At 45.0% G+C, this 13824-nt stretch overlaps 1 protein-coding gene across 1 annotated transcript in view; it reads right to left on the reverse strand.

Moving 5' to 3' along the window:
• Window positions 1-13824, reverse strand: part of ZPBP (zona pellucida binding protein) — a 45451-nt gene that overhangs the window by 16666 nt on the left and 14961 nt on the right. Inside the window, exons 4-6 of the mRNA XM_072955481.1 lie at window positions 12384-12533; window positions 8082-8300; window positions 5323-5399 (exon numbers count right to left, since the gene is read on the reverse strand). Coding sequence (XP_072811582.1) covers window positions 5323-5399; window positions 8082-8300; window positions 12384-12533 — 446 coding nt within the window. The remainder of the gene's footprint in view (window positions 1-5322; window positions 5400-8081; window positions 8301-12383; window positions 12534-13824) is intronic.

The following is a 13824-nucleotide window of genomic DNA, read 5'->3' on the forward strand; positions in this document are numbered from 1 at the left end:
AAACCTAGACGGACACTGACACTCTGAAACAATCTAAAGAATAAGTAAAAAAAAATTTTAAAAAGAACTACAACACTAGAAAACCAAAGCTTGAAAGACTGAAGCAGGTCCTAAGAGTAAAAGGTCTTTATGGTCTTTGTTGGTTTCTGGGGGGCGCCGTGAACTATGGAACTTTTGGTTCTGTTATCAAGAATGGATGTTACAATTCGAAGCAAATCCACAAAAAGAGTAAAAAATATATACACAAAACAAGAAAAAGTCAATTTAAAAACCTTTAATCAATCCCCAAAAATAGGGAAGGAACAAAACCTGAACAGAAAACCTGTAAATGATATGATGCATAATCTCACCTACAAACAGAATCATAAAAATATCAAACTCACAGGTACAGAGAACAGACTGGTAGTTGCCAGGAGCAGGGGTTAAAGGGTGGGTGAAGTTAATCAAAATGTAGTCACAAGGTGCAAACTTCCCGTTGCAAGGTCAGGCCGTCCGGGGAACGTGATGCACCGCACGGCGACTCTCGTTAATACTGCTCTGTATATCTGAAAGTTGCTCAGACAGCAAATCGTAAAATTCTCATCACAAGGAAAAAGATGGCTAACTACACGTGGTAACCGATATTAAGTGACTGTGGTAACTGTATCAGAATATATACATAAATCAGACCATTTCGTTGCACACCTAAAACTAATACAGTGTTACCACTTACATCTTAGTATAAATAAATACATAAATGAAACTCTAAAAATACTTTAAAAACTGAGTAAGAGTGGCATAGGAAACAGAGGAGGAACAAAATAACAAAAGAAGAAGGAAAATGAGGAAAAAGGAGGAAAATACTAGGTATTTACAGCCAATCATATCAAGAGTTACATTAAATGTTACTGAAGTAAGTATTTCAACTAAAGAGTTTTTTACTGGGGGAAACGGGGTCAACTGCATGCTTTCTACAAAAGACATGCATTTAAAATATAAAGACAGACACATTGAAACTAAATGGATAGAAACACACAGCTCTTGCGAATAGTAACCATCAGAAGACAGGTAACAATATTAATTTGAGACGCAATTTGAGAATAAGAGATAAAGGGGGCGTTTATGAGGATAAAGGGATAAAAGGATAAGGGAGGCACAAGACTTTTAAGTGTACATGTGTGCCATGAGCAGAGCTTCACAATGAATGAGATGAAAACTGACAGAAGTGAAGGAAGAAGTAAGTAATTCCACAATCATAAATACAGATTTTAACATCACCTTTTTTTAGCAAATGATAGAACTACACCTTTCAACAAAAATCAGCAAAGACATGGAACAGGTTTGACAAACTATATACTGCCCACTTGCGAGCCACCTGTTTCTGTAAATGAAGTTGTACTGAAGCACAGTGACACGCACTCATTTACGTGCCATCTACTGTTGCTGCTGCACAATGATGGCAGATTTCTTGGTTGTGAAAAAACTAGTTGGTTTTGTCTGAAATATTTACTGTTTGGCCCTTTACAAGGAAAATTTTATCAACCCCTTAAAAAAAACCTAACAACTGGATTACTCACCTTTATCTGATGACAAAACATTACGCCCAGCATCTACATAACACTCATCCTCTCAGATGTACATAGTACATTTCACAAAACTAGGCCATGTGATGAATAAACTTAGAAAGACTTAACATACACAGTGTTTTGACCACAATGGAATTAAACTAGAAATCAGGAACAATACAACATAAAAAATGCAAAATATTTAGAACTTAAGCAACCTTTTACTAAATAATTTATGGGTCAAAAAAAAGGGAGGCTAGAAAACATTTTGAAACAGAGAACACACACAACTCAGCAATGCAGAAATGAGAGATTACCAGTACAGATGCTACATACGTTAAAAGCGAAATGAGGGGATGCTGGGCAAAGAGCACAAAGGTCCAGGGATGTGGGATGAATAATTTCTGGAGATCTAACGTACAGCCCGGTGACGCCAGTCACCCAGACTGCACTGTACACTTGAGATCAGCCAAGAGATGATCTCAAGTGTGCTCACCACTCCCACGATAAAGCAAGCACATGAGGTGACAGATACTTTAGTTAGCTGAAGTGTGCTATTATCTGCATATATCAAACCATTCTGCTGTACACCTTAAATATATACAATTTTTACCAAGTGTATTTCAATAAGGCAATCAAAAATATAATTTCTAAAAATGATGCTAGAAACAATTTTATGCCCATACAGTTTGACAGTCTGGATGCAATGTATGATTACCTTGTAAAGTATAATTTACCAAAACTGAACAAAATGAAAACAAAAATCCGGATAGACCTACATCTAATTAACAAATGTCACTGCTGACGAAAATGTGCCTCAAAAGGACACTGTAAGCCGAGGTGCTGTCGCTGGTGAACTTCACCAAACATTTAAAGAAAAAGAGTAATCCGATCATTAAAACCTCTTTTGGAAAATGTGAGCAAAGAGAATGTTTATTAACTCACTGTGTAAGGCCAGTGTTCCCCAATAATCAAAACCTGACCAAGTCATTACAGAAATAATAATGTAACTATTCACACAGACACAAAATACATAACAAAATTTTAATATAATGAGGATATGTCTTTTTTTCAATAGAAGCAGAGAAAGTATTGGACACAACTGAACGAACATTCATAACATAGTCTCTCAGGAAACTAGGAATAACAGGGAACTTCCTGGATTGCATAAAAGTCATCAGCGAAAAATTCAACTTAATATCTCACTTAATGGTGAAAGACTAAAAGCCTTCCCCTCAGATCAGGAACAAGAAAAGGGTGTCCACTCTCACTGCATCTGTGCAGCATGATGCTGTAGGCTCTAGCCATTCCAACAAGATCAGGCAAGAAACATCAGAAAGAAGAAATGCTGTCTGTTTGCCCGTGACAGGATGGTCCCACAGAAAATGCGAAGTATTCCATAAAGCAGCTACGAGGAACTAACAAATGAACTGAACAAAATGGCAGGATACAATATACGAATACACAACACGCAGACATTCGCTGGGAATCGAAACAGTTTGGCAGACAAATGACTTCTTTAAATATTCCACTTATGACAGCACCAAGAAACCGCACAGAACACTGAGGAATGAATTCAGCAGAAAACATGTAAGACCTTCAAGCCAAAAAATGCAAACAAACAAACAAGCAAACAAACATGGTGAATGTTTTTTAAACCTAAATAAATGGAGGGAGACACCATTTTCAGGTATTAGAAGACGAGATACTTAATGTCCCTTCTCACCAACTGACCCGCAGATACACTGCCACTCCAATCAGAGGCCAGGGTTATTTTTAGAAAAATGACATGCTGCTGCGGATTTTCAAAAAGTTTTGGAAGTGGAAAGGATCCAGAACACCCAGAACAATCTCGACAGAGAATTAAGATACAGCGTTTGTACTACTTGAGATTATTACTAAACTTGCTGCAGAGGTGCGGAAGTGAAACAGCGGGGCCCTGGCATGAGCACGAACAGATCAATGCAAGAAGACAGCGCAGCCAAGAGGAAATATACACTATTTGGGTCAAATCCCCAAAGAGCCACACAGATCTTCACTGGGGCAAATATGCCCAAATAAATTTGGACTTAGTTTAGGGGAAATTTCAAATTACTTAAGTCTTGCTAAAATCAAAGAAACGAATTTAGTAACAGACAGGAGCTAACGCCAGATGAAAAAGCCCTAAGGCAGAAAACTGAACGAACCCAACAACAAGGCAGACAGATACATTCAATCGTCTTTTAAGTCCCCAGAATGCTTCTGTAAAAACACTCTTGCCTGTAACTTCTAAACTGTTTTTATTATGATGCTAGACATTTATAATGTTATTATATTGGCAACAAGCCAGAAAGCATCAATCTTTGTTTTGCCCTAAGAAACCAAAAAGAGACCATTTTATGCCAGGAAAAGAAGGAAAGAAAAGAGGAGGAGGGGGAAGGGAAGGGGGGAAAAAAAGAAAGGAAGAAAGACAGGTATATAGCAAAACAAAACAAAACCCCAAGCGACAGAAAGTCACAGGGAAGAATGTTCCCAGAGCAACGTAATATAAGCACGTAAAGTTCTAAAGGAACCAACAGAGTTAACACGACTGCAGACCTTTCTCACTGAAAGCTTCACGATTTGGACAGTTGCATTTTTAATTCTGCGCTTCTATTTAACAAGCAGATGGGAAGCTGGCTCTCAGCGTTACAAGCGACCTAAGAAAAGTGCGCGAACACCTCTACGAGACCATCCTGGGGTCGACCACACGTGGCACGTCCTCTCCCTGCTCCCAACTGCGAGGCTTCAACACACGCTCCCACTCCTCCCGCACAGACATGACATCAGTTGAGGGTCTCTGACTAGAAGTTTAAATACTGGTAGGAGGCTAAAAGGTACACTAGGTAGCAAGTAAACTACGATTAGTAAGGTTAATAAAAAGTCTTAGAAAAATAATGTGACCTTCTATTCTTGGTGCCCCGAATTTAAGTCTCATTTCGAAAGTAAAGGAAAAAACCTGTCCTGGGAATGGGATGTTTTTCAAATGAAAACACCTTGCAACATATAAACAGACAATTTAAACCGTATTTCAGGACGCTGAGCGAGTACGAATTAAGAAACCACCCCTCCGTCAGCTTCACCGGGCAGAACGTAATGGACGCTGACCTGATGGCGTTACCTGTAGTTTTAGCAGGAGATTTTCACACTCATCATGATGTAAATTATTTCATATTCCAAATATGTTAAAGTGCCGTTTTTAACAAAATGTTCAGGGTCCCTGAACAGTAATCTGAGATGGGAAGGTTTGCCATAGATTTACTGAACATGAAAACGATGTTCAGCATAAGGTAAAAGAGAGACTAAATTTAAGTGCGGCTGGGAATCACAGGGAAATCTCCATCCTGAGCACAGATACGCCGTGCTGGGCATCGAGCAAGATGAAAAGAGCAAACGCACGTCACGGATCAAGTTTAACATCCAGGACGAGAAACAGCAACGTGGAGAGAACCTTGCCCAACTGTGATTAAACTACTTCGCAGCAGCCAACAAGGCCGGATAAATGGGAAAATTATCTTTCTTAATACGGTTACAGAATGCTCGATTTCAAAGCGTTTCATAAAAATAGGAACTCTACTAAACCCTTATCATTTACTGCTTGATGTCATTTGATACAGTTTCACTTCTATTGTCGAGTTCCCTAAATGTGTTGGGGGGGCAGTGGGGGTAGCGTATTTCACAAATATCTAACGTGCTTACCTACACACTGAGCATGTTCTTTTTTTTTTTTTCCCCTTTTTTCTCACCTCACATAACATACCTTAGCTAGTCTTTTGGAAGATTCACAATTATGGCCTGTACATGGCTTGGGTCCTTTGTCAGTGTCTACAGAGGAAACTGAGAAAATACGATATATTTATCATGGGTATAGGTACCACACCACAATATTTAAATTGGTTTTTGAAATATAAAACAGATCATATGTCTAATATTTCTATTCCACTAAAAATAAAGCAATTTTTCTAATGTTACATCACCCTTTTCAGCTAAAATCTAAGTCAAAAATTATTTATACAAATCAGGAAAAACTCACCATCACAGTGAGCTTAAGAATTAAGCAACCACGTTGGCAGTATTTGGCAACTGTAACAATGGAATTACTTTGACTTTTATACCATATTTATGTATATGTATGTATAAATGTGTGTATTCACTCAATATTCGACTTAACTCTACCCATATTAACACAGTGTCTATCATTTGACCAACTCACTCAATTCTTGATCTCTACAAAGAGATAAACCATTGTAACACCGGGCGGAGGAGGAGGTCGGACTTTAGTCGCGGCCACGGTAACCACAATCGTGAATACATTCATGTGTGCATGCGTCTATACACCTATTCACTCCACAGGTAATTACTGAGCACCTACTGCATACTAAGAGTCAAGCGAGGAGCCCGAGGTACACGAGCGGGCAAAGCCAGCAAGCTCCCGGACTTTCTGAAAACTGTGTTCTAATGCAGAAAACCAAAATAGACAGTCAGACACAGAAACAATAACCCACGGTCACCGCAGAGACACACTGTAGGGCGAGGTGCTGCGTCCTAGAAAAGAGACAGAAGGGGAGACTGCCGTCACCTGCAAACTGTCCTTGGAGAGCGAGAGGGCAACGAAGACTTCCCGACACGCACACAAGCTGAGGGCTCCCGCCTCTGCACCTGCCTGAGGGAGCTGCTCGGGGGGCCTGCAGGGCAGGGAAGGGCCACGAGACGGCCGCGTGGGGCGGAGGAGGAACACGGGCCTCGACAGAGGGAGGCAGGCGGGCGACGCGGAAGAGCCGCCAGCACTGCGAGACTGGGTCCTGAGGGCAACTGCTCCACACGTGATTTAAGAGCCTCACACGCTCGAGGGAAAACAGTTCGTCCAAGAGCCCGTGTTACTGCAACTCTGGCTTGTCACTCCACGCTCTGCTCGCTACATAATTTAAGAAATCGGTTATTTGGGGGCACACAACGTATAAAGTGGCAGTTTACGCCACCGAACAACAGAAAAGTGGGAACAGAGCTGTGAAAGGAGAGCGTGCTACTGGACAGAAGTTAGGCGGGGAGAGATTCCGACCAGAGTGCTCTAAAATGAGGGTGCTCAGTGTAATTCCCTCGCCAGCCACAGGGAAAATCACTACAGAGTACACACAAAAGGAAATGAGAGAGACCGAAGCATTCAACTACAAAAAAGACCGCAGTGAAGCAAATGAGGAACAAAGCTGCTGTAAAGCACAAAGAAAACAAACAGCAAGATGGCACAGGTGAGCCCTGCGTCACCCATGATCCTTTTAACAGAAAGGATGAATTTATCATCCATCAAAAGACCGAGATTTCTGAATGAATCAAAACTAGAATCCAACTGTATGCTGTCTACAGGACTCACTTTAAATACAAAACCAAGAATATACTGCAAATAAAAGGATGGGAAAAGAGACTCCATGCAAACTAACTAAAGCAGAGCAACAGACAAAGGAGGACACTGTAAACTGATAAAAGGTTCAATGCAGCAAGAATCTGCAACAATTATCAACACTTGCATACCGAATACAAGACAATAAAAAGGCTTGGAACAAAGAGCCAACAGAACTCGGAAGAGAAATACGCAGCTCGACAGTACCGTCTGGACACTCCGATACCTCACGATGACGGACAGAACAGTCAAACTGAAGACAAGGAAACAGAGGACCTGGCAAACAGCTGGTTTCAAGCGTGAGGTCTAGCAACAATCAAGAATCAACACCAGTCCTCTCAAACGCTTCCAGAAAGCTGAAGAGGAGGACACACCTTTAAACTCATCTGTTGAAGCCAGCATCATCCGGACACAAAAGCCAGACAAAGACACGATGGGCAAACTACAGATTAATATCCCTAATGGACACCGATGCAAAAGCCCTCAACGAAACACTGACAAACCACACCCGGGAGCTAATTAACAGAATTATGCACCATGACCAAGTGGGACTCACCGCCAGCATTCAGTGCTGGGTCAGCAACAAAACAAAATCCATTACTGTGGCTTTGAACATACACGTGAAAAAGAATGAAAAGGGAAAAAAGCCCACAGGAACATCTCGTCTGATGCAGAAAAAGCATGTTACAAAATTTAACATCCTTTGATGAAAAAAAGCTAAGAAACATAGAAATTGGAGGGAAATAACACAACCTTAAAAAAAGCCATCTATTAAAAAATTCCACGGTGAACGTGACAATCAGTGGTGAAAACCTGAAAGCCTGTCCTCTAACCCGAGGAAGCAGCAAGAACATGCACCGTGCCGTTTCTCCCCAGCACAGGAACGGGCGTCCCAGCCGGTGCACCACGGCCAGGAAAGGACGTCGTCAGGAGCGTCCAAGTCGGAGAGGAAGGCGTGAGCTCATTTCTGCTCCCAGGTAGCATGATCGCACGCATAGGCACTAAGATTCCACCAGAAGCGTGTAGACTTACACTCTACAAGAGCTCCGAGGACTTGACAACATGGCTTTAAAAACAGTCTCGCATTGTCAATGTGTTCCCTTTAAGGAAGTGCATATAGTTACCTGAAAACGTGAAGAACAGCTCATTTTGCAGACCAGCTCTTTGCATCTTAACGCGATGGCACTCAGACTTCAGCAGGGACACTTCACAGGAAAGTTCAAGAACCAATTTGCTTAAAAGCTGAAGCAGTTTCTTCTCAAAAGAAATGTTATAAATACTATTGCAGGGGGCCGCGTGGTACCGGGCCGTGAACTGGTAGTAGCTATGGGGCTCCCGGTAAGCTGAAAGACAGGGACCACAGGACGACAGTCAGGGTTATTTCGGCAACGCAAACATACCGATACACCGCAGCGGTTCGAGAGAAGCCACTATTTGGAGTAAATTCACCGTGCAGCTGACCCCTGAACCACCCACGGTTAGGAACGCCCACCCCCAGCTCGGCTGAAAGTGCACACCTGACCCCGGCAGGGCCCCCCTCACCCGGTTCCTCTGCCCCCGGGGTTCCGCACCCGGCAAGGCACGTCGCGTGCTACTGCAGAGCGGCCACGTCCAACCGGAGCCACACAGTTCAAGCTCACGTTGTCCAAGGGTCAGCTGTGTACGGTTTTCTGTACAACGGCATATATTCTCTTCTGTTTGGTCGGCTTTGTTGGTTTTTTTTTTAAATATGTTTTTACTGAAGCATAGTCAGTTTACAATGTGTCGATTTCTGGTGCTCAGCACAGTGCTCCAGTCATACATGAATATACATATATTTGTTTTCACATTCTTTTTAACTGTAAATTACTACAAGATATTGAATACAGTTCCCTGTGCTGTACAGTATAAACTTATTTATCTAACACATTCTTTTTAATTTACCACTTATTTAGCAATTACCAAGTGACAAATACTTTAGGCACTTTACAAATGGTAACTCATTTAAATCTCCTAAAATTATTACAGATCGCACCTTCACATCTATCGCTAGGAAACTGAGATGCAGGGGTGAGGTCACACACCCCACGCCTATGCTATGAAAAGGAACATACGTGTGTGCATGCGTGACTGAAGCACTGTGCTGTGCACCAGAAACTGACACAGCATTGTCAACTGACTATACTTCAATAAAAATATATATAAACAAACAAAAAAACACCCCAAAACAAAAACAAAAACACAAAACAAGGTTAAAAATGTAATGATATGTCTGGAGACCAAGTGATGCATTCTCACTCAGCACAGAGCGAAATCACACACAGAACAGTACGAGGGACAGAGGGCGAGCCCGGATGTGCAACGTGAAACGGAAGGAGCTGCAGAGGGAGAGGAGAGAGGGCAGGGCCGGAGGCAACTGAGGGGCAAATGGAAAGCATCCTGCAAGCTAGAGAAAGCAGCCTGTCACCGCACCACAAAGGCCCACGAGACTGTCAATAAGCACGCTGAAAAGAAGCGTCACACTGAGACACAGGCGGCACAGCCCTAGCACGCGTTTCCCAAGGCACCCATCGGCACCTGCGCGTGCACGCCAACCCGCACGTCGACTGTGTCATGACCGATCACACCGAAGCCCGTGATGGGTCCACACGCGGCACACAGAGGAGGAGCCTTGGCAGACGGGGCTGGAAGCTGGGGCAAGGCTCACAGCAAAGCCGCAGCACAGAGCACGTGCTCCTCTGCTCATGGGATTGGAAAACCCCTCTTCTCTCCGGAAATCTGGCACGTTATCAAGCTAACAGCTTTGACAGAAAGGAGTCTGAATATAAGGGAAAATATTGGCAAAATGCCCTCAAACCTGTTTCAGATGCATCCGCCTCTGACAGAGCCCCAATCTCCGGGGGACGCTCCCCACACACAGCAGCCCAGGGCCAGCCACAGCGGGACGAGCGTCACAGAACAGCGGTGTGGGAGGGAACGCGGAAGGCTGGAGGCCGCCGAGGGGACGGGCCCGGGGCCGGCAGGCGTTTCCGCACACTGACTGGCACGGCTCCCCGCGGGACAAAACTGCTCCCCGCCCGAGGAGCCGCCCCTCACCGCGGGGCGCCTGCGGCTCCTGCCCGGCAGAGGGAACCGGCGTGAGCTGGAACCTCGGTGCCGAGTCTCTCCGGCTCCCCGAACAGACACAGAAGCCTACGGGGGCTGTTCTCAAGGTCTGGCTCTCAGGGTCCCTTTACACCCTTGAAAATTACCGACGGCCGCCAAAGACCTTGCACGTAGGCTGCGTCTAACAATACCTGCAGTGTTCGAAATCCAACCTGGGAAACTTCTTAAATGTTTATTAGTTCATTTTAAAATGAGAAAAGCCCATGAGACACAAAGAATCATGAAGGAACAGACCTTCAGGCACAGTAACACGCTTTTCGGTCAGTGGCAAGAGCGACACCGCTTGATGCTTTGGGAAGCTCTGCCCCGTGCGGCTCGGGAGGAGGCAGCGGCCCCCCGCTCCTGGGCGCCCAGTGACGGCGAGGCGTGGCCCCTCAAGACACCTGCAGCTGGCTGGAGGGACAGCGTTCTTAACAGTCCTTTCAAGTGACTGTGGAGGACTGTTCCACAGCGGTTCACCCACCAAAACTGTAAATCTCAACACAGTGGAAATATTATATCACAGTATAGTTACAGAAGTAGTGTTCACCTTACTGACCCCTCGGGACGGACTCAGGGTCCCCCGGGAGCCCAGGGACTACACCTTGAAAACTACTCATCTATGTTCGGTGAGAGTATTTGAACTTACTAGAAACTGACAAGAACACAACTTAGAAAACTAGGGTAAACCAAAATGAATAGAAAACCTCAAAAGGAGTAATAAACACAGGAAAAGCTGCTCTAAGGGAAACGCAATCCTAACAGTGGCGCAGAATTTTACACCTGTTTTCGCATGCACTGCTGGATGAACAGGGAATTTATGTGAAGTTTACACACACACACACACGCACACAAAACACCCACTTCGTGCCTGTTTCCTCATCTCTACGGGGAGGAGAACTGCCCTGCCTATTAAATAAGGTAAATAATAAACAGAGCACTTCAAAAAAAAAAAAGCCTCGCAAAAACAAGCAGTGCATGTGTTTCGCTGTAATTACACGTGAAACAGCCAGCATCGCCTGGTGAGCCCGGCCCACGGGAAATGCTCAGTAAATACCAGCAATCGTCTTCGTTGTTATAAACCAGCATTCACGCCATGCAATTACATTTGTGAGCACACGAGTGTCCCCTTATGAGAGATTCCAAGGCGTATTCGTCATGAACTGCATGAAATAACATATGTCCACGCCCGTATCGTGCAGTACAGGAAAAATGAAGTGTGACTGACGGCAAAGTTTAAACAGATTATTTGCCTCCCAAAGTTAACACAACTTGGCCCAAAAATGACGTCTTTCTTCGGATGTCTGGGGTGGTGCGTGTCAGGGACCCGCAACGCTCGGGAAACCACTCATAGTTCCGCCACCTGCTCTGCATCCAGCTGCGACAGCAACGCCTGTCAGCTTCCTACTGCTACTGTAAGAGGTTGCCACGAACTCAGCGGCTTAAAAGAGCACAGACTGACTGTCTTCCAGTTCTGGGGATCAGAGGTCCGAAACGAGTCTTACAAGGCTGGTGTCATCCTTCTGGAAGCCCCAGGGGCGAACCCACTTCTTTGCCACCTCCAGGCTCCAAGACCTGCCGCGTCCCTTGGCTTGGGGCCCCCTCCTCCGTCTTCAGAGGAAACCACTCCAGCCTCCCCTTGCACGGCCACGCTTCCCTTCCTGCCTCGCCCCGCCCGGGTGACTCAGCGTAGGCTCCCCTCCTCAGGATCCTTGACCTCACTATCTCTGCAAACCCCTTCTGCCCTGGCAGGGCCACGCATTCAGGGCTGCTGGCGGGTAGACACGGCCATCCCTGAGGACCCTTCCTCGTCTACCACACGCGGGTCCCACCAGGGGCACGGAACTCTGCTTCGGGCTGTCCTGGCCGCTCCATTAGCAACGCAGCTCTCCAGTCTCAAACCTCAACTTGTCAAACTGCTTGTAGAAAAGGGTTCTGCAGACAGCGGCCGCTCCTGCCCCTGCGTGGGGGGGATGGAAGCGCACCATCAAAGATATGCAGACTTTAAAAGCAGTGCAGACTACGGTATCATCACCTCAATCTGAACACAGGACTCCACATCGCTCTGTTTTTATGCATTGTCTTAAACTGACCCGTGCAAGTCAATCCTCCCCTGAAGAGAAAAACGGCCTTCTCTGACCACGAACCCCTTACACAGCGCTCTGCAAGATGCAGGCAGCCAGTGACTCTTCTTTGATTAAAAGAGACTAAAAACAACAGACCCCCTTTAATACAAACCTGTTAAAATGTGCAAATATTTGAAAACAAGAAATGTTAAAAAAGCAAGCGGCAGCACTTCTCACCGTAGATGACGTACTTCAGCGGCAGCTTTCTGACCACCGCCTCCACAGTCGGCTTGTACTGCAGGAAACACGTGTACACGCCGCTCATGCTCTCCTCGAAGTTCTGGAACACCAGGCTCCCCGTGGATGTGATCTGCGTGGTGCTGTTCTCTAGTACAGGGACAAGGAACGGCCATCAGCTGCTTAGGTTACGTTAAGAATGGAGACAAAAACCCAAAATATTCTCTAAACAGAGAAAGTCCTTCAAAACTGACTTGCAGAATCATTAAAGGATCTGGGGACAGAGTCGTGACGTGTGGCATTTGTTGACGGTGGGTCCCAGGACGAACTTCTTAGGGTCAGGATTTCAGTAACCGCAGTTCATCAAGTGTGTGGCTGTCCAGGCGCTGGGACTAACAAGTCCACGTGCACAACGCGCTCCTGACCGGCTCACGGGGCCGGAATGGGCACCACCAGATACTCGCGCATGTATGAAATAACATCGATTCACACAAACTACAAAGTAATCGGATACACACGTGTATATGTACTTATTGGTGAGTTACGTTTTCAGCTAATGTACAAACTATCCATGACAGGGAGGGAGCAAGGTACCCAGAACAAAGGCTACCTCAACACAGTCACCGGCAACCGGGGATTTCTCGTCATGACACACGGCACTAAGGAATACCCGGGCTACGGCCCTCAGGGCTGCAGAAGGCAGACGGAGGTGGTTAGAGCACTGGAATTGCCCAGAGCCACACAGTCAGACCCGCGGCGCTGGGCGTCAACGCGGGACGGAAGAGCCCTTTTCACGTCAACGTGCTCCGTGACTTAGGCATCACGCCAGAAGGCGACAAGGTGGGACGCAAAAGCAGCCCGATTTAGAAGCATGAAGACCTGGATCTGAGTGACACCTTTCTTTCTCACAAACTGTAACGTTACCTGGGGTAATCACTAAATCTTTCTGAAGTCTAGCTCCCTTGTTTGTAAAACAAAGAACCCTAATATACGATAACGTGTCTCACAGAATTGTCTCCATGTAACAAATGCCATGAACGTTAAAGTACTTGAAAAAGCTATGAATCATTAAGCTTAAATCAAGTTGTTAATTCTGAAAGTGCCATGGTTTTCCACCAGAAAAAATTAGGTATTAAAAGTCACTCAATAAACCACTCTTTATAACTGAAAGTATTATCTTAGTAAATAATTGCTTTTCTTTTTCAATTTTAAGAAAATGACTCATTGCTTATAAATCTCAGGCTGAAATTCACTTTGAAGTTTGTTTCTTCAAGACAAAACAGAAGACGAATGTTCTTAGTGATGAAATGTTCGTGAGTAATTTTTTCACGAACAATTTGTTGGGTTTCTAGCGAACGGAAGCCCGTTTCAGATGCTGAAGGAGAAATGAACAGATGGACACCCGACCCCCAAGGAACTTACACAGAGCCTGGTGCCTTGA

Source organism: Vicugna pacos, chromosome 36, assembly GCF_048564905.1.
Source record: "Vicugna pacos chromosome 36, VicPac4, whole genome shotgun sequence".
Lineage (NCBI taxonomy): Eukaryota > Metazoa > Chordata > Mammalia > Artiodactyla > Camelidae > Vicugna > Vicugna pacos.